General features: G+C 43.4%; 1 protein-coding gene across 1 annotated transcript in view; it reads right to left on the minus strand.

Moving 5' to 3' along the window:
- Nucleotides 1–20,004, minus strand: part of ADGRL1 (adhesion G protein-coupled receptor L1) — a 78,490-nt gene that overhangs the window by 27,452 nt on the left and 31,034 nt on the right. The window contains exon 4 of the mRNA XM_066618362.1: nucleotides 15–815. Within this exon, the coding sequence (XP_066474459.1) occupies nucleotides 15–815 (801 nt within the window). The remainder of the gene's footprint in view (nucleotides 1–14; nucleotides 816–20,004) is intronic.

A 20,004-nucleotide genomic window follows, 5' to 3' on the forward strand; every position in this document is an offset into this window, starting at 1 on the left:
CAATGATGTCTCACCAGTGCTAGGGTCAGGTGGGCCAAATTCCAGTGAATAGCGCAGGACAAAGTAGTTGTTCCAAACATAAAGCTGGTTGTCTCGGGGATTATAGTCAATGGAGGAGATGAACTGGTAGGGGTTGGGGAAAGTCAATGAGATGGGTTCTTCCCGATTCATGTTGGTATTGAAGGCATAATCAACACGGTTGCCAGCTGCTTCACTATCGTCATCCACATAGACTGTCCGTACTACATAGAGAACTCCACACACCATGAAGGCATTGGATGCTGAGCGCTTGTCATAGCCAGTCTCCCATGTGCCCTCAAAGCGTAGAGTGTAGGGATTCAGCTGGCTGACCACCAGCCGCCCGTTGTTGCCTTCAGTGGCATAGATGACCCACAGACCATTTTCATCCACCGCCAGGTCAATGTCAGTCTTGCCACCCCAACGGTAGGGTGAGGTGTCATGGTAATTGGCTGTGTTGATAACCGTCTCTCCACTCTTAATGCGTGTCCGCAGGTCATATTTGATGATGTTGCGTGTCCGCTCCTTGTTGTAGAAGACAGCTCCATCGTACACCACAAAGCCAGTGCCATCGACCCGGTTGGGCAGACGATATGTGGTGGTATGTCGGGCACCCACATAATCCTCCCACGAAGCATATTCTGTCAGTGTGTCTGTCCGGTATGGGATCCATGGCATCACATATATTCGGTCTCCAGCTTGAAGAGGGTCCTTGCACCAGGCTCCAGATTGGTGCTCTGATTCGTGGGCCGAGGTAGGTTCCAAGATCTTGTGCAGCGTCCCCGGACAAACGAATACTAGGGAAGGGAAGGGAGGGAGGAAAGGATGATTGGGTAAAAGGGGGAAAATCCAGAGAGAATGTGACAGAATAAGAGAAGAAAGGAAGAAAGGAAAAGAGAGAGAGAGAGAAGGATAAATTTGTAAAAGGCTGTTGGTAGGAGAAGTGAAATCCGCGCTGAATTTTGAAAGCAGCTGCAATCATGCGACTTTTATCTGTTATTGAGCAGAGACGGCTCAGTGACAAGTTAAATATTTATTTATTTACTATTTTGATTTATATCCCGCTCTATCCCATGGGCTCAGAGCGGCTTACAGCATTTTTTCTACATGTTAGTAGAATGTTGGGGGCGGGGGAACATTGCAGAGGAAACACTTTTTCCAGATCAAATTAAAATGGAAACTTAGGGGTTCCAAACCATGTTTTTTTCTTTTGCTATGTTCTCTGGCATTATGTAGGGAGTGTCAGATTGTTTCCTTGTAGAGATTTGAATATCAGTATCTGGGAAACCCAGAAAGCTGAATGGGAATGTTGCCAAACTGACAATTCTAGCCCCTGCTGCCTGGCCGCATGGTCCTACATCACCCTCTGCAAGACAGCACAAGAAGGGTTTAACATTAGGGGACACCAATTAGCACAAGTCAGCCCTGTGCATTGGAGTAAATGGGGGAATACAACCTAATGGCATGGAAATAAGGGATGCCAAACTGGATTTTTCAAAAAGAAAGAGCTCAGAATGGAGCTGCAAGTCTATCTGTCCTAAGGAATTTACTGAGTAGTCTGCTTGGCTGCTTTGTGGGGCTGATAGAGTTGGGCATTCTGTGGGTCTCTCTAGAGGGACAGCATGTTTGTGGCTTGCTCCACTGCACTTCTACCGAGTTTGTGTTCCATGAGGGCTTAGAGCAGCTGGAATTGTCTGTTCTGTGGAGCTCTGAAAGGAGTGCCTCCAGAACTCACAAGCTGTTCCAGGTGCTTTCCCATACACAAAGGGACTTCTTGTTCTACCAACTCCATGGATCAAGGTTAATTTATACCAGCCACAATGTAGCACTTAAGCCCCACATTGTGTTGGCATAAACACTAATAGCACCGAGGCAGGTGGAAACTGGGCTCTATCGCATCTGACTTTTTTTTTTCTTTTGCTCATTTCTCCCAGGGGTCTGTAATTCAGCCCTGTAGCTAACAGGGCTCTTGAAATAGCTGTTTCAGTACTTCCTACCTTCTTGGAATAAAGAGTGAATGGGGCAGTATTAATGGCATATTAATGGACTTTGTTATTCTCTGGAGTTGCACATATTAGCTAAATATCCCTGAGAGCTGCAAGTCAGCTTAGTTCAGTTCCCAAAGAACAGGAAGTGATGAAGAAGAGAGGAGGAGAACTTGGGAGGCCTGGGTCCCAAGTCCCCTGCTCCAAACAACTTGATCTTACTCCCTCTAGGTATTATTTTTATCACTGTTTTCAGAACAGCTCTGAGGGGAATGCCTTTCCCTGGAAAAGGGAAAGATGAGTGTCCGCCAGCCCTAAATCTCCTGTAGTGGCACACAGATCAAAACGTTGTTGAAAAGGCAATGGGGAATGAAAAACAAGCATAAAAATCAATTGTTTGGCCAATTAAAAGCCCACTGAACGTAAAAGCCTGGGTGTTTCCTCTTCCTGCTGAAAGAGACTACAGTACTTTCAAACCCTGGGGATCGAGAGCTGTGGATTAGCTGAGGGACTGGTCCCTTCTGGAAAGAAGAGCTAACCACATCACGGCAGAAGGATGATGCTAGCAAAAGCCTCTGATTCTCATATCCTGGGTGCCCCTGGAGCAACTTATCAGCCAGGTTTGATTCAGATCAGCAAGGGACATGAGATTAGTGCACATGGCAAGGGAGTGAAGGAGTGATGTGACAGTGGGAGGAAGGGAGACCTGGGCAGATGGGAAAGGAAACCCCTCCCTTCCACCCACTTCCCAGTTGGCAGCCTGGAATCTTAGGAAAAGCCAGGAGGAAAAAGTTTGAAAGGAAGACAATCAGGCTAGGCATTCTGCATGTGTCTGCCTCTGGTTAGCTGGAGCAAGGCTGGGAGAAAAAAAGCATTTAGTGGTGGAAGGAGGGGTGGGGTAGGGTGAGGACAGCAGCATCATAGCAGAGAATTCACCTTGGCTATTCCAGCACAGTGTGTGGAAAGTCACTGAGCAGTCACAGAGGAGATATAAAAGCAGTCAAACCAAATCTAGGTTGTAGGCCTTAAAAGGTGCATAGTGCATTTAAAAATCAGACCTAGCACTGTAGTGGCACTGGTTTGATGTCCTAGAATAAGGGCAAAGGGAAAACCTAATCAACAGCAACCCAGCTTCTGCTGGGTGCTGGCTTACTCTTTCCTCATGCAGCAGCAAATATACTTCTTCTCCCTGCAGAACAGCCAGGGTTTTACAAAGACTACACATTGACCCCAGGATGTCTGAGAGCAGATTTTGTGGATGCAGAAGTGAATTCTCTGCTCCGCCTTTATTAAAAATGCACAGTTGCTATGATGTGCCACGTTGTTCTGGACATGGTTTGCGGTGGAACTTATGTGGACTGGGCATAGCTAACAGCACAATCCTATGCACACTTACCTGTGAGTAAGCTTCATGGAACAAAACTGTACTTACTTACTGTACTTACTTACTAAGTAAACATGCATAGGATTGCACCCTAAGATTCTGCTCCCTTGGCTGGAACCAATAGCACCAAACCCTAGAAAGAGATTATGTGCACTGAGGGCTCCAGAAATGAATGGCAAATCCAGAATGGAGACTGGCACCAGCCATGGAGGAGGAAAGCAGCACTTTTGGCAAAGTCAGCCCACTTCCACATAGAACATTATGAATACTCCTCATCTGCTCTCCAGGCAGAACCTTAAGCTGCCATGCAAGCGTAAGTAGTCAGAGATGCATTTCTCACCCACTTTTGCATAAATATTAACATGAAGAGAGATGAAAAGCAACTTAGGCCTTTTCACTCTGGGCAGTTAAGTAAGCCAAGACCCATTGTGATCAATGGGATTTATATGGACTTTGAGTGCATGCCAAACTGTTTCCTGTGGTCACTGTCCTGGGGTAACTCCTGAAGAAAGCAGGGCTGAGTCAGCAACCTGGTGAGTTCATTCTTATTCACAGTGTTTTGGTCTCCATGGAGATGTCATGCTGCGTCCTTCTCAGTAATAATAAATACCTCTGATTGCTAACCCTTCTGCCATTACTATTGTTGGCATATTCTGCCTCTTAACTTTAGTGCTAAAAATGGGGAAGTGCTGGTATAAGGAAGAGAAAAGAGGGTTTACACTGACTGACAATGATGGGTCTAGAACCCAGGAGTTCTGGCTGCCAGACAGGTTTTAACTAATGAGCTTTATTCTCTTCTGAGAGCTGAAGGGAGGATTTGGAAAAGCCTAGCTCAGCAAGACAGAGGGTTGCATCACACATTAGGATTTTAATGGGCACAAGTTACAGACCCATATTGTGTGTCTGATAAAATTCTGACACTGAAAAACTATGCACTTCTCTTTTTCTGGGCTTGTATACGCTATGAGACCACAGTGTGAAAAGCTGCCCAGCTCTACTCCCCACACTTTAATCTGTTCAAAAAAATGCATGACTGCAGCAGGCTGGGGCGGGCCGGTTGTAAATTTCTTGTCTTGTTTTAATTAGCTTATTTCACATAAATCCTAGTCTACCAGGTGTGTAGAAATAATCTGTTTAGTCCCCCTGCATAAAATAGCATGGCTATCTGATGTGGTTTGTGGTGCAGAGGGATGCTGAGTGATGGATGGTTTCACCACTCAATGACAGTGAGTCAAAGGGAAGGGGAGCCACCTCATCTAGATGTTAAGAACAAGGTCTGTTGAAGATCCCTGTAGTGTTTGCTGGTGAGATTCACCAGACAGCAACGGCTTAATGTGGAGAAGCTGGGTTTTGTGGTACTGAATGAAGTCCTTTGTGTTAGCTCTTTCTCTCTGCATAGTCCATGGTTTTCAAACTTTGTTGTAGTGAGTCTTCCTATAATTAAGATTAAAACCATTCAAGGCAAACTAAGTGCACCTGGTGGCCATTTCAGAGGTTTTATTTTTGTTGTCATAAGCCTCGAAATGTATATTCGAAGACCTTGCCAATGTCACATTAGAGTGCCTGGATATATGTCAACCTCATGGTAGTGAAGTCTGTACTCTCCCAGTTTCTGTATTTTTCAAAAGGCCACATTCCACAACTAGCCAAAAATAGCTTGATTCAGGACAAAGTTGTTTGGTTTTACGGCACTTCACAATGTCCCAGACAAGGTCTAAGGCTGGAAGCTTAATGTGAGACACAGAAAAAACTAAACAACCTGTCCATAGGTGTGAAGGGTCTGGTCTGATATTTACATGAAGGGAGATGAAAAGCAACTTAGGTCTTTTGACTTTGGGCACTTAGAAGTGAATATTGGGAGACAAGGGTGGATTTCATAACCAAGTGGGTCAAAGTGGATGGGCTCCTCATTGATCCCTCTTTTATATCTCTTTCACCACTCATACTGTACAGATCCAGCAAAGACTTGCTTGCTTTAGAAAGGAAGGCTGTTCCTTTTACTAATGGGGGTGGGGGTGTGGTTGTTGGTTCTGAATCCTCAGGTCAGTAAAGTTCCCCTCTCTGTTCCCCAGAGGACCAAAGTAGCCACATGGCCAGGGACCCATCCTATGTCATGCCCATACCCATTCAATTCTCCCTGTAAGTTGATGGTCATGCTTCAGGGAAACAGCTTGGAACGGAAAAGGTCATTGTTATCAAGCTAGGGCATACAGCCTGAACCTGTGAGCTCCGGCAGCCAGGGCCTCTCTGCTTAATATTTACCACACAGTTAAGCCCTCTGTGGTGCTTTTTTATATCCACCCTGATAGGCTTCTTTAGCTATAGATATCCAACTTGGTTGGCAGATTTAGACAAAGCAGTCATCTGAACGTTTCTCACTCTAGTAACCCTGAATGTCACTTGCCAAACTATTGTATGGTGCATTACACCTCCCCATCCTTCTCAGGTTAAAGCTGACAGTGATTTTGGTTGGGATTGTGAAGTATCAAGTTGGGCAAGCTGTCTGGAAGCCCTCTCGGACCCCTATTGCCTCATTGGGTCAGAACCAGCTCAACGGAGCTCACCTCCCAATAAAGGGCAATAGTACCTGGGATATCCAGATTGGAAACATCAGTGTGTGCCTCAAATCACAATAACCGTGCATGTTTCCAAAGGGCGCACCCAGGATTGTGCGACTATCCAGTGTACACAAGGACATACTCATGAAAGTGCAGACATATTACTGTATTAATGGCTGCTGACAGGAGTATGAGAAATTTATTTTGACATGCATTAGTCACCAATCTACTGAAAAACTCAAGGCAGCTTGGGTAGCTTGCAGATTTGTATGTGTGTGGTGTAGCTGATATTTCCATGCTTGTGCATGTGTGCTGGTATTTGCCTGCGTTTTTATTATCAAGTACACGTGTTTAAATCTTTCAAAGGCATGTAAGTGTGTACAAGTGATTTTTTTGTTAAAGGTATTTTGTAGATATTGGCTTTGTGTGTACGTGTGGGCCTTGTTGGGTTCTTTCAAGTGACTGTGCTGTTTCTATGCTGATGTGTGATTTGTGGGGTCTGCAGTGCATATGTGTACATCAGTGTTGTGTTTATGCAGATGCCATCCTCTCTTGCCCATGAAAGACAAAGTGAGGTCTAGGAGGCTTTGATGTGGGCTTTTAGGCTTGGGGGTGGGAATGTGGGCAAGCTCTGAGGGCTTTCAGATTTCTAATCCTGCCTGCCTGCTTTGAACACCTGCCTGGCAATGTTGCCACAAAGCAGCTTCATGGAGTCTCACAGGTTCGGCTCAGCCCAGCTTCCCATCTGGATTGGTGGGGTGGGATGGATGACTCCTGGCAGGGGGAGGAGAAACACACCATTAAAGAATGAAGCGCTGGCGAGGGGGGGACAGCACAAAGCGTTAACTGGTTCCGATCCCTCATGGATGGGGCAGTGTCGACTCAGCCTTCTAAGTCGGGATGGGGGCAACTGTGCTCTGGGGTGGGGGGAGAAGATGTCAGAAACAGAGAAGGAAACAATCAGTAAAAAGCCACATCCAAAACCATGGAAACCTGTGGAAAAGAAAAGTATAAGTATATGCCTCCATCCCCAATCTTGGGAAAAAATTCCAAACCAATGCAGGGAAAAAATCAACAGTGCTTTTAGAAAAAAAAAACTAAACAGAGAGAGAAAGAGAAAGAGAAAGAGAAAGGAGAGAGACATGGGTTGGGTGGAATCAAGCCTGGCTTTTGAGTGTTACTACTGTGAAATTCGTTTGATTCCTAGAACTAACCTGACAGCGTGACCCTGGTTAAGACAGGCTCATTACAGTTGTGATTCCTGGTACTTACATTAGGTATATAACCTCCAGACCCAGCCGAGATGGTCAAATTAAAAATACATTGACTGACCCCCTTCTTTCATGCACCATCCCCATCTTCCATCAATAACAGACAGAGCCAATGATCATGACTGCAGCTTTCTTTAAAAAGAAAGGGGAAAAAAAAAAACAGGCAGAAAAGGAAAGGAAAAAACCCAAATAAAATCACCCAGGATTGATCAGGAATTTAAAAAGAAAATAAAAGAAAATAAACAGTAAGCAAGAAAATCAAAAATTTCCACATCAAAGTGGTTAGTAAATCAGAATAATTAATTTATATGTATTCTGTAAATGGGTATTTCTATGGGTTTGTCAGGTTTTCACAACATCGTGATAGCTGAGCACTCAAAAAGGGAAAAAAGCTCTTCAAGGCACTTCAGGCCACTGCTTGGAGGGGGAAAATGACTCAGTTGAAATCTTAGCTTGGGAATTCTCTTCAAAGAACTGTATAAACTCAGAGTAAAATTCCCACTGAAAGGTGGATCACAAGTGGAACAACTGATGCTCACGCCTGATTCACTTTGCTTTGCAGAGTGTGGCAGATGACAAAGTCACTCTGTTTTAAAGTGACTCAACTTAAAACGGACCACTGAAGTGGACCCCTAACACGAGTCAATTCCCAAACAGTAACAATAAATATGGTGAGAGGCTAAAAGAAGAGGGTGAGAGGCTGATTTTTTTTAAAAGACTTTTTAAAGAAAGCACAAATGTGTGCCTTACACCCTGATCCTGCGTGCATGGCTTAGAAAGAAGCCCTATTGATTACAGTGACATTTACTTTTATGCAGGCTGAGAATCCAAGGTGTAAATTTCCACTGGGAACTCACAGTCTGCTTAAAGCCCAATTTAGCTGGATAATGAAGAAAAAAAAAAAGATTGCTCCAAGTATGTAAGTGAGGACCTTAAAAAATTGGCAGTAACTCTCAGAAAAATTATTTGAAAATGCCCAGTTTGCAATCCAAATTAAAACTTCTGGGGGAAAAAGAGAAAAAAAACACCCTCCCACTGTACTACTGCACTGTGGCAAAATTTTATATGTAAATCCCAGAAATTTTTAAGCATCTTTTAAAAATCAGGAATTGGGATTGGGGAAAAAAAAACAAGGAAAGAGAGAAGTAGTGGTTGAGGTAGGCCAAGGTACCCGGTTGGTTGTCATGGAAACATGAAGAAAAGAGCAGAGAGAATCAGTTGAATGATACAAGACGCAGAGAACGGTTCAGAAAAGTGTATTTCCCCTGAAGGAAGCAAAACCAGAGAGAGGACGGCCACAGTCCAGACATTAATGGTGCTTCCCCTCCACATGTAAGCAAGGAAAATGGAAAGGTTTGGAGGGGCTGTTGTTAGATGATTGCTTTATATCCTTTATTTGCTGGGTGTTGTTTGGTTATTGGAAGCTTTGTTTCTGGAGGAGGAGGGGGGAAGCCAATTGGAATTAGTGAGACCAGAGAGAGAAGAGGAGGGAAAACCAGGGGAAGAGGAGGTGGGAGGTTAGGAGAAGGAGGACGGGAGAAAAGGTAAAGGAAGGTCACATTAAATATGGCCACAGAGAAAAAAACAAGGTGCTGGGTTAGGGGTGGGGGGGTCAGTGGTAATGTTGTTTACCTTTCTGTTCCACTTCTACTTTATGCATCGGAAGGGAGAGAAGAAAAATATATTGAAAAAAAAGGTGCAAGAAGGAAAAAAAAGAGAAAAGAGATTAAATTGCTTTTGTTTCTCCCCCCACCCTAAAGAAACCATTTTTTTCTTTGTTAAACTGTAAATCTCCCCTCCCATCACCCCACCAGCCCAACAAACACCAGCCCCTCCCACTTTGGAATGGTTTCAAGGCAGAGAGAGTGTTGGGTTTGGTGGTGGGAGCCTGTAATTTTCTTTTTTTTTTCTTCTGTTTTTCCTTACATTGTCTGATCAGTTTGAGATTTATAGCTTTGGGTTTTGTTTTTTTATTTTTCTGCCGGCACTGCTAGCAACCTTCAGAAAAAAAAGTCAGAAATCAAAACCAACCAGAAAGGACCACAAAGGAACAAAACACAAAGGGGGGCTGCTGGGTGGAGCTTTGGCAGGAGGGAAAAGCAGGGGTGGGGTAGGGGGAAGAGAAAGCAAGCAAAAAAGTGAAAAAGGAAGAGAACTGGAGTTTGAAAAGAAGAAAAACCATCCCAGAATCTGTTCCTGTTCCCTAAGACTGATCAGCCCTGAACACAGAACCGCTGCGTATCTAGCTCATCACTGCACAATTATCTGTCGTGCCTGTTTTATCTATCTGTATGTATCCATCCACATTCTTATGCCTCTGTCCTGATTCATAAACCAGATGATAAACTAGACATTGATATACATATTCACATATTAGTATTATCACAGCTTTCTCCAGGATTCTACGCCCCCCCCAATTAATTTGTTGTATCTACCTTTCAGCTATCAATACCCATGCAAGATACACAAGGTGCCAGTCTAGCAATCCATATTCTGACAGCTCTTGACTGACAGGGCCTTCCAGAAAGGGGTATTTGCCAGCTCTGCAGCTAGGTCTTGCTAAGGAGTGGGTCAGGAATGCAAGGAAAACTATAAACTCTGCTTCTACACTACAACCCCTCAGCTGCATTCACATACAGATTATGGCCCCAGAATTAATAGCTCTTCAAATCCCACAATCATCTTCAAAAGTACAATATATTACTAAGAAACATGGATCTGTTTTTTTTTATTTTTGCTTTGCTCTTTATACATGTGTGCAAATGTTTGTTTGAAGCTACAGAAGTGATTTTCCCTTTATTGTGGCACTAGTCCTGATTCAGAATCAGTAGCTTGGTAACTTTACAAACATTATTGAGAAAGGAGGAGGGACAGCCTTGCTGTGGGAGAAAAAAATTATTTCCATTTTCCTATTCTTTGCTGCTGCTGCTTCCCTCATGTCTCATACAATGAAATTGACAGCGCAATCCTAATCCCCCCAGGATTAGTCCCTTGTGATGGCTCCAAGCCATCGTGAACATGGCCATAAAGTGTAGTATTGATATGGGTATTGATAGTGCTGAGCTGGTAAGCTAGCAAAGGGGGTGGGAGAGGACAGCAGGAGGAATAGAGGTGGGGAGGGGATGTTTCTGGGTAAAGGGAAGATGGTCCAGGAAGTGGATCGGGCTCATGAGGGGGTGGGTGGGACTGGCTGCGATGGCGTAGGTCAGATCCCAACCCCCATACCTGGCCCAAGTGGTGAAATTGTCGGCACATATCCAAGTAGCCCCATAGGGCTGCCTGAGGCATTGCTCGAGGTAAAGAGAAGGAAATCTCCATACTCTGAGTTGCACCCCAGCCTGCACCAAACCCATACTGGATACAGCGCAGGTCAGTTGACCTGTCTGTTCCAGCGCAGGTTAGGACTGCACCCTTACTAAACCACCTGACAAGAAACATCTAGTCTGGTCTAATTTTGCTCCAATGAAAGTCCTAACAGTTTAAAAACACTTTAAAAACAGTTTTCCAGGATTTAAGAGCGCTATCAAAACCTACAAAATCGGTTTGATTAGTGATTGCGGCAAAGTACAAAACCCAAAGGGTATGCCACGGGCAATGACAGCTCTGCAGCACTGCCTCTGAACTTCTGAAAAGCTATCATTTGTATACCTCTTGGGGGGTGGGTGGGAGGGTGGAAAGCCTCCCCAAAGTAGAAAGTATTGCTACATTTGACAGAAACTGTAATGTATCTTATTGTTCTTTGTCTATGCAGTCATGCATGCATTAATCCAAGCATTAAAATTAAGTATGTATCTCTCTTCAAAATTGGAATTGGCATACATTTAACTCCCCAAATGGCATTCCTCCTATAATACATCCATAGAGGTCAGTGAACTTGTAGAGAAAGATATCTATTTTCAACTCAGATATAGTCTGTCATAATATACAGGTGTGTGTCACTTAACAACAGGGATACGTTCTCTGGCCCTCGTTGTTATGCAATTAGATTGTTAAGTGACCATTCAGCCAAATCTAGTGCCTGTTGTGTAAACAGATACTCCCTGCCACATACTTGCTGGTTGCACAGGTTACTAGAGTTAGATTGCTTCTTCCTTGCATTAAGAACCTCTGTGTTGTGTGAAAAGACACTCTCCACTAGTGAGGATCAAGTCCAGGATATCAGTCTTATTGGGGACATTGGACAGAAGGAACTCAGTTCTCAACAACAACATGGCATTTTCAAACCTATCTTATTGAAATGACCCATGAAATTTAAGGTAAAAATGAAACATTATAAGAACATAAGAACAGTCCCACTGGATCAGGCAATAGGCCCATCTAGTTCAGCTTCCTGTGTCTCACAGCAGCACACCAAATGCCCCAGGGAGCACACCAGATAACAAGAGACCTGCATCCTGGTGCCTCCCTTGCATCTGGCATTCTGACATAGCCTATTTCTAAAATCAGGAGGTTGCACATACACATCATGGCTTGTCACCCGTAATGGATTTTTCCTCCAGAAACCTGTTCAATCCCCTTTTAAAGGCATCCAGGCCAGATGCCATCACCACATCCTGTGGCAAGGAGTTCCACAGACCAACCACACGCTGAGTAAAGAAATATTTTCTTTTGTCTGTCCTAACTCTCCCAACACTCAATTTTGAATCTTGATCATTAATCATTTCAGAACTGTTGTTTGATTTATGTCCAGCTTATGTATCTGACTAGAAGGGCTAGAATGTGTTCTCTCTATTTCTATGAGCAAGAGTTGAGCTTTGACGGGGCGAGGTAGAACTGACAAAACTGGCCCAAAATGAAGAAAAATTGATGTAAGAACAGATGGATAATTCAGGCTGCAGCAGTACGCAAGTTAAGTTCCACTGATCCTGATATTTTTGAAGAAGGTAGTTCATTTTCCCAAATCAAGGACTGTGGTATGTTTCAATATAGTGACTTCTAAGTAATATGCAGGATAAACTAATAATAATGCACAGGATGAAATTAGGCAGACACAAAATGGGAAGGTTAGAAACATATCTACATTCTTTTAGCAGCTGCTGCAACATAGCAAGGAGTACATTGGATTTCTGAACAAAGGGATGATGTGGTGTGACACTGAAATCTCAATGTCCAAATCTAAGCAAATTCTGGCACAACAATCATCCCAGGTTGTGGTAGTTTGGTAGTTTGGACCCTATGGTAGGTTGCCAACATAGAGCTGGCTTTTATTATTGTCTAGTCCTGATTGGACATAATAATAATGCCTGCACTTTCTGAATGGGCAAAATGCTTCAACTGTAATACCTTGATGTAATGCATACAACAACCCTGCAAGGTAAGTATTCCCTTTCCCATATTGCAGCTGGGAAGCTGAGATTGAGGGGGATTGACAGCCCAATCCTGAGCTGCCTGCAGTGCCCAGGCTCGGTGGCTCCGTGGAGGGCTGCTGCCGGATCCTGTGCCTCCCGCGCTACTGCAGGAGGCACCACGGGAGAAGGGGACATTCATCCCCTTCCTCCGAGTAAGGAAAGCAACCCCGCAATGGGGCTACTCGCTTTAGCAGAGTAGCCTGGGTAAAGGCGCTTGTGTAGGGTGTGTAGCCCTCCATGAGTGCCTCGGATCCTGCTGAGCTCAGCTGCTCCGGAAAGAACATAAGCCTGAGAAGAGGTTTATAAATATGTATACATAAAGATGAATTGAAAAGTGGATTAGAAAAATTCAGAAAGGCGGCTGGGGCACAATCCTATCCTGTGTTGGAACTGACAAGCCAAGAGGTTTGCGCTGTATCCAGTGTGGGATAGGGACCCAAAGTGGTTCAACCAGAGGTAAGGGGTAAGGCACCCAGGCCCCTATGGGTCTCTTTGGACATTCGCCACCTCCTGAGGTGGCTCAAGTCTGAGGAGAGCAGAATGGCTTGAAGCTGCTCCAACCTCCCCGGGAATGGGGGTTGGGATCTGGCATAACTACCAGGTTCCAGCTCCGCCTCCCGCCCTCCTCCCGCCCCGGAACGCCTGCCTCCCACCTCCTCCCCGCCCACCCCAGAGTCTTGCGTTCACTTAGCTAGGCTGACGCAAGTCTTGGTGCCTCCATCGGTGCAGAAGCCTGCGTCAGCCTCCACAGGCCTGAGAGTTTGCCGACTCCTAAGGAGGCACAAATGTGCCTTACGGCATGTTTGCAACCCTCCTGGGTTGGCGCAAGGGACTTGTGCCGGCCCAAGGGTGCCTCTGGATTGCACCCTAGTTCTATCGATGGCTATTTGCCACTACAGCAAAACAGAATCATCCAGTTAAAAAGCAATGTGACACTGAATACCAGTTGCTTGGTGGGAGGAGGCACTTGTTGCCTTCACACTTCCTTATGGGCTTCCTGGAAACATCTGGTACCCAACATGGAAAACAGGATAATGGACTAGTTGGTCTGATCTAGCTAGGTTCTTCTTAAATAAGAGGAAGAATAAGAGTACAGTGAAGCTGTTGTGCCTCTGGGAAAGTGAACCATTAAGAGAAGAAGCAAAGGCGGCAGAATTTTTTAAGGCTAACTTTATCTCACTCTTCATGAAAAAGCAAACTGTGATAAGATCAGCAAACCTGGCATAAGCAAGGAATAGAAAGAATGCCAGGAGCATAAAAAAAACATCGGAACAAATTCTTTGTACATTAATGGATTTAAAGCAGTATTTCCTAATGAGTGCAAGGAGGAAATTTCCTAAAATTGTGCCTATCTTATACTTAGCGGGGGTGGGAGTGGACAACTACCCCTATATTCCCTAGCATAGTATCTTTTGTAGCTGTTGCTTGCCGGTGTTTCTTTTGCATTTTTTTATTCAATTGTAAGTCTCTTTGGGACAGGAAACCATGTATTTATTTCGCTATGTAAATTGCTTTGTGAACTTATTGTTGAAAGGCAGTATATACATATTATTGTTGTTGTTTTTATTAGTAATAAGTCCTTGTTGGCTTATTACTTATAAATAATTAGTAAGGAATAAGTCTTTCAGTCTCGGAAGACTACGGTATCGCGCTCTGAATAGTGGTTCTGGAACAGAGTGTCCTGTCCAGTACATGAAGCCTGGGTAAAGTAGATATGGAGGATAGGCTGTTTCCCATGCAGCAAATCCCCCCTCTCCACGTCGCTGGAATGGTCCAATGGAAAGGCAGAAGCCAATACGGTTGGTTGGTTGGTTATTACTAGTAATAATTTAATATTAGTAATATTCATTTATTAGTAACAAGTAATTTAAGCACTGAGAAAACTTAGCATATTGTTTATGGCATTTTATATTTGCCGTACAAATCAGGGAAGACTGCATAATCCCAGATGATTGGAAAAGGATATCTACAGATGAGATTACCTTTGCAGTATCTTCAAATTCTGTTTCTACTGTTTTTGATACACTAATTAAGAAGGGTGAATCTCTTTAATTAAATAGGAAGTAGAGAATTTCTCACCATCAGGGTTGCACGAACACTATAAAATGACACCCAGCAGCTGAGAAATAAAGTGCTTTCATTTTAAAGTTCTTACAATTTTCAATTGAATGTGTGAGTTGAAGGTCTGATTCAATTCTGAAGGTCTAGCTTAAAAGATCTTGAAATTTTGTCACATATTAACATTAAAACGAATATAGATGGGACATCATTCTGGACTTGGATTACTGAGACAGTGGGCAGTTAGAAAACAGTTTTATTTAAATAACAAAAGTCAAAATAAGCATACAAATGGAATCTGATTAACTGCATATAATTTGAAGTGAACAAAAGAGGGGAATGGAAAGTAGATTGGCAGCTCTGTAGTTCAAGAGATGAGTCCTTCAATCAGTGATTTGCCAGAGCATCAACAAACAACCTTACAGCATAATTCTATGCAGATCTACTCAGAAGTAAGCCCCATTGTGTTAAGATGGTTTACTCCCAGGAAAGTGCGCATAGGATTTTAGCCTCAATTTATGAACTTGTGTAGACCATAGATCAGGGGTGCTCACACTTTTTTGGCTCGAGAGCTACTTTGAAACCCAGCAAGGCCCGGAGATCTACCAGAGTTTTTTTTACAATGTTCGCGCCATCATAACATATAACATTTATGTGTACAATGTATGTTGGTGTACCTTGAGCCCCACTGAGTATAACAGGACTTACTCCTGAGTAGACATGCCTAGGATTAGGATGTGAGGCTGCAATCCTAGCCACACTTACCTGGGAGTAAGCCCCATTGAGTACAATGGGCCTTACTCCTGGCGTTTCCTCCCAGAGGCACCTGAAGGGGGGGTCGGCACTCCGCGATCTACTCATTTTGCCTCGTGATCTACCGGTAGATCGCAATCCACCTATTGAGCACCCCTGCCATAGATGCATAGCCTTGCTTCAGAGTTTAAGTGGATAACATGTTAAAGATTAAGATTTATGGAGACACTGGAGTTTGTTAATTCAGAGTAATACAAAACCAAATTCTCTGCTTCTGATCCATGCAATGAAAAGGCCCAAGAAACTGATGGGAAAAAAGGCCTGTTTTATCTTTTTATGTTTTTAAGTATCCACTGCATGCTATTGTGTGCTTGCTTGGTTCTGCAGGTTCACCCTCTGAGATAAAATATGTTTCAGATTCCTCATCTTCCTAAAACCAGCTTGCAAGGAGGGTGTCCCAGTTCTATAAAGGACCAGCCCATCATTAAGGCCAAGAGAGCAGGTGAAGTAATACATGACCCATTTACCAAACTACATTCAAGTCAAAAAAAAGGGGGGGGGGAGGGGTGTCTGCTGCAAAATTGGCTTGCTGAAAATCTGCTTATCCAGTAGACATATTAAAAAGCTCTCTAGAATTAATTCACACAAATGAAGCAGAAGTGATCCCACTATTGCCTTTGGTGAACAGGTTTTTATATTGTTTTTAAAGACCTGAAAACCTGATTTAACAGAGGAACGAATGGGACAAAAGAAATGTGTATACACCAGAGTTAGAGATACCTCTCTCAAACCATTTTCAACTCTTAGGGTGAAAGCAGACATAACATTTGTAGAGCAGTGGCATAGAAGAACCCTAAAACATTATGTACAAATTTACCTTTTTCTCTCCAGAGTCAAGCTCTGGAAAAAAAGATTCTCAACATTTTCAGCAAAAATGGGCTATGGACAGCAGTAACTAGCTAGTAACTCTAACATCATTGATATACACTCCCCCCCCCCAAAAAAAAAACAACTTGGGGAGTTTCATTTATTATTATTTTAAAAAATGTTTGCTTGTTCGCCTGTTGCTTTAAGAAAAGGTAGATAGGCCAAAGCATGGGGAATGGGGCATGATGGTTGACCCACAATTGGACCTGATAGAATGAATGTCATGCAAGTTGCAAAACCAGGAGAAAGCTGGGCTCACACTATGGGTGAAGAATCAGCTATGATGTCTCTTTAAATATTGTGTCTTCATATGTTAAACACTTCTGGCTGTCTTTAGCCTTGTACTGTAGATGTGTTAGTAGTGAACCTTGCCTAAACCTGTATAATAAGGGTACATAAAGAAGATGTGTTTAGGTTGAAATTTTCCTAGGTCAGGGACTGACATGGTTTAAGCTTAAAATTCTCCAGTGGGACCCTCCATGTCAGAGTCAGTCCTCCAAAGGAGAGTAGCTACTCATTTAGACACTCACAGCACAATCCTAAGCATGTTTATGGAGAACTGAGTCCCACTGAGTCCAATGAGACTTATTCCCAAATAAGCGTGTATAGCAGTGTTATTCAAACTGTGCGGTGCGGCTCTTTAGGGAGGCGCCAGGAACTCAAAAGGGAGGCGTGGGATGTCCTCTCGCAGCGATACAGTCACACCCCTGGGCAGAAGACGAGACCGTCTTCTGCGCTTTTCTTTAAAGCAGAAGAAACGGGAGTTGCTCAGCTGCGAGAGTGGTTGCTGCCGCCCCGCCCTCTTCTTCCTCCACTCTGAGGCTGCCACCTTCTGTGTTTGCTCTTCAATTCCAACCCCCATCTGGAAAGAACCGAGCATGCTCAGCTTGCAGTCCTTGCCTGGTTGAGTGCTAGTTCCCAGCCTGGGATCGCTTCTCATCAAAGTGAAATCTCTCTTTTCAACCCCTCCCTCTTCCACTCCCCCCTTTTGATCGCCAAACCTTCCCGCTTTCCTCCCCCTCCCCAAATAAAACGCTTCCTATTTTACCAGTCACCAGGGCTCTTAAAGTTGTTCCTAAGCAGTTGGCAAAGAGGAGGGGGGAGAGAGAGAAGCACACACTTCACTTGGCCAGGAGCAGAAAAAGGGTACTGTTTTTAAAGTGATTTATTAATCTTGTTGTTTGACTGAAGAGGAGAGGCTGTATTTTTAAAGTGATGAATCTTGCTATTTGAAGGGAATACTTATCAGCCATTGATGAAGTGATTACCAGCCCAATCCTATCCACCCTTTCCTGGGAGTAAGCCCCATTGACTCTAATGGGACTTAAATAAGTAGACATGCATAGGCTTGTGCTGTGCATCTCCTAGTATGGGAGACAAATCAGCTTTCTAACCAAACCCTTATCAGCTCTGATATATTTTCATGGTCTATTTTTGTTTTCCCACCAGCTGCTGGAAAAATTTAATTTCATTAAATTAATAAAGGGTTCAATTCTATCCAAGGAGAATGGGAGAAATGACTAGTTGGATTGGGGTCCACAGGGGTGTGTGTGTGTAATGTTGGTCAGACTGGTTGTTCATTTGATAAAACAATTCTATTGATATGCTTACAAAGTTTAAAAAAATGAGTCCTCCTGGACCAGACAAAATCTACCTACTCCAGCATCCTGTCTCCAACAGTGATCAGCAGCTGATCATTTATAAAGCATGTATATTGCTGTGTATTAATAATATATTTTTAAGATCTGTATTTAATTAATATGATTAATATAATTAATATTAATATAGTTAATATATATTTAATATTTAATATTATATTATAATAAATATTATATTATATTTAATATATTTAATATAGTTAATATTTCTGGCCACGTCCTGTTTAATGATGTCACTTCCAGCCCTCAGGAACATGATGGGGAGTCATGGTCAACAGCCACGGGGGTCAAGGGAGCCACTGGCTGGAAAAGTTTGAGTACCACTGGTGTATAGGATTGCAGCCTAAATTTATCAGTGTGCTTGTCTCCCATTTCTTTACCTAATTTTCACCATCAGAATGTTTGCCTGCTGAAACCTGGAAAAGCTCACTCACTCTTGCAAGGGCAGGCTAGTACAACCACAATACACTAAAGAATTGTGCATGCAACCAGTTCTTCATTTGGGTGGTGACATCCCAACAAGTTCCCTAAACATCCACAGTCTCCATCTTCAAAATTCCTCAACAAAGGGGAACGAAAGCAGCCCTGGTCCAGGAAAAAAAGGAAAAAAAAAAAAAAGCAAGCAGCAGAAAATCAAGAGTGAAAGAAGAGAGGGGAAAGCTGGGAAAGGGAGCTGGCAACAGGTACAGGACAGGGAGGTTGTGTTTTGAAAAATATTGACACAATAATAACAATTCACTTTAAAAAACTCAAAACCAAAAATCAGACATGTTAAATGAATTGTTTTGTTTTTCCACAAGTCAGATTGGTCCCTGAGGAAGGAAGATCAGTGTCTGGTTAGAGTAGAGGCAGCTGCAAAGGAAGGGAAGCAAAAGGGTCTGACAGCATAGGTCCCTCCCAACTCTGCCATCCCTGTGTTATCCATCCCTTTCTCCCTGGGTCTCCAGCTTCCTGCACTTTCCCCTCCCATCACCTGCTCCAGACCTGATCTCACCAACAACAGCACTGGATCAAGCCATTCCATGCTTAAAAAGGCAAGGAAGGGCAACCAGCAGGGAGCAGCAGAAAACATAGTGATAAGATGAACAGCAGCAGCAGCAGGAACTGAGTTCTGGTTCTACAGGATATCCAGCACAAATCACTGTGGATTATTGTAGCAGGTACTTTCACTCAGAAAAGTCCTACAAGGGCTGCCATGAATGCCAGCCTGATTTTCAGTGTTAAAACAGGACTCTCCAATATCTCTGGCATTGTGTTAGGAAAGGATGCTGGGAGAGAAGCTAAGTACATGTCCAAATTCCTCCCAAATGCCTCCTCGGTCAATGATTTCTAGTTTGAAACTGGTTAACAGTTTTTTGTTCTGTTTTTTTTAAAATTATTATTATTTGCCCCATTTCCCATGTAGAGGTGACAGAAGTTGTGATGAAGTTCTGATTCTGGAAAAAAAAAACATTGTAGTTTCTATTCTTAATGCATTCATTCTAAAGAATGAAAGAAGAAAGCAGCTATGAAAATAACTTGGGATGAAGATGTGGAATTGGTGGATTCCATTTAACAAGGGAATGAGCATACAGACATATATGCTGTAAGACAGGCAGAAAATCATCCTTACTTCAGTTATGTTACAGTGAATGGTGAGAATACAGTGGTGCCTCACTTAACGAAATTAATCCGTTCTGCGAGTCCTTTTGTTATGCGAGTTTTTCGTTTTGCGAAGCGCGTTTTCCCATAGGAATGCATTGAAATTTAATTAATGCGTTCCTATGGGCAAGAAAAGTCAGAACAAAGTCAAATTTGGTTTACAAAGTGTTTATTAAGTGCTCTTTAAAGGCATACATACTGTACAGAGGATTTCAAAAACGGGGGGGGGGATGCTGAGTGGGGAGCTTGAAGGCTGTAATCCTGTGCACACTTTCCTGGGAGTAAGCACAATGGGACTTACTTCTGAGGAGACACGCACAGGATTGTGCTCTAAGCTGGGGAGGACACAGCAGCTGCACTCAATTGCTTGCTTTTGCCGTGATCATGGGGGGAAACGTGAAGG

This window comes from Tiliqua scincoides, chromosome 2, assembly GCF_035046505.1.
Source record: "Tiliqua scincoides isolate rTilSci1 chromosome 2, rTilSci1.hap2, whole genome shotgun sequence".
NCBI classification, from domain to species: domain Eukaryota; kingdom Metazoa; phylum Chordata; class Lepidosauria; order Squamata; family Scincidae; genus Tiliqua; species Tiliqua scincoides.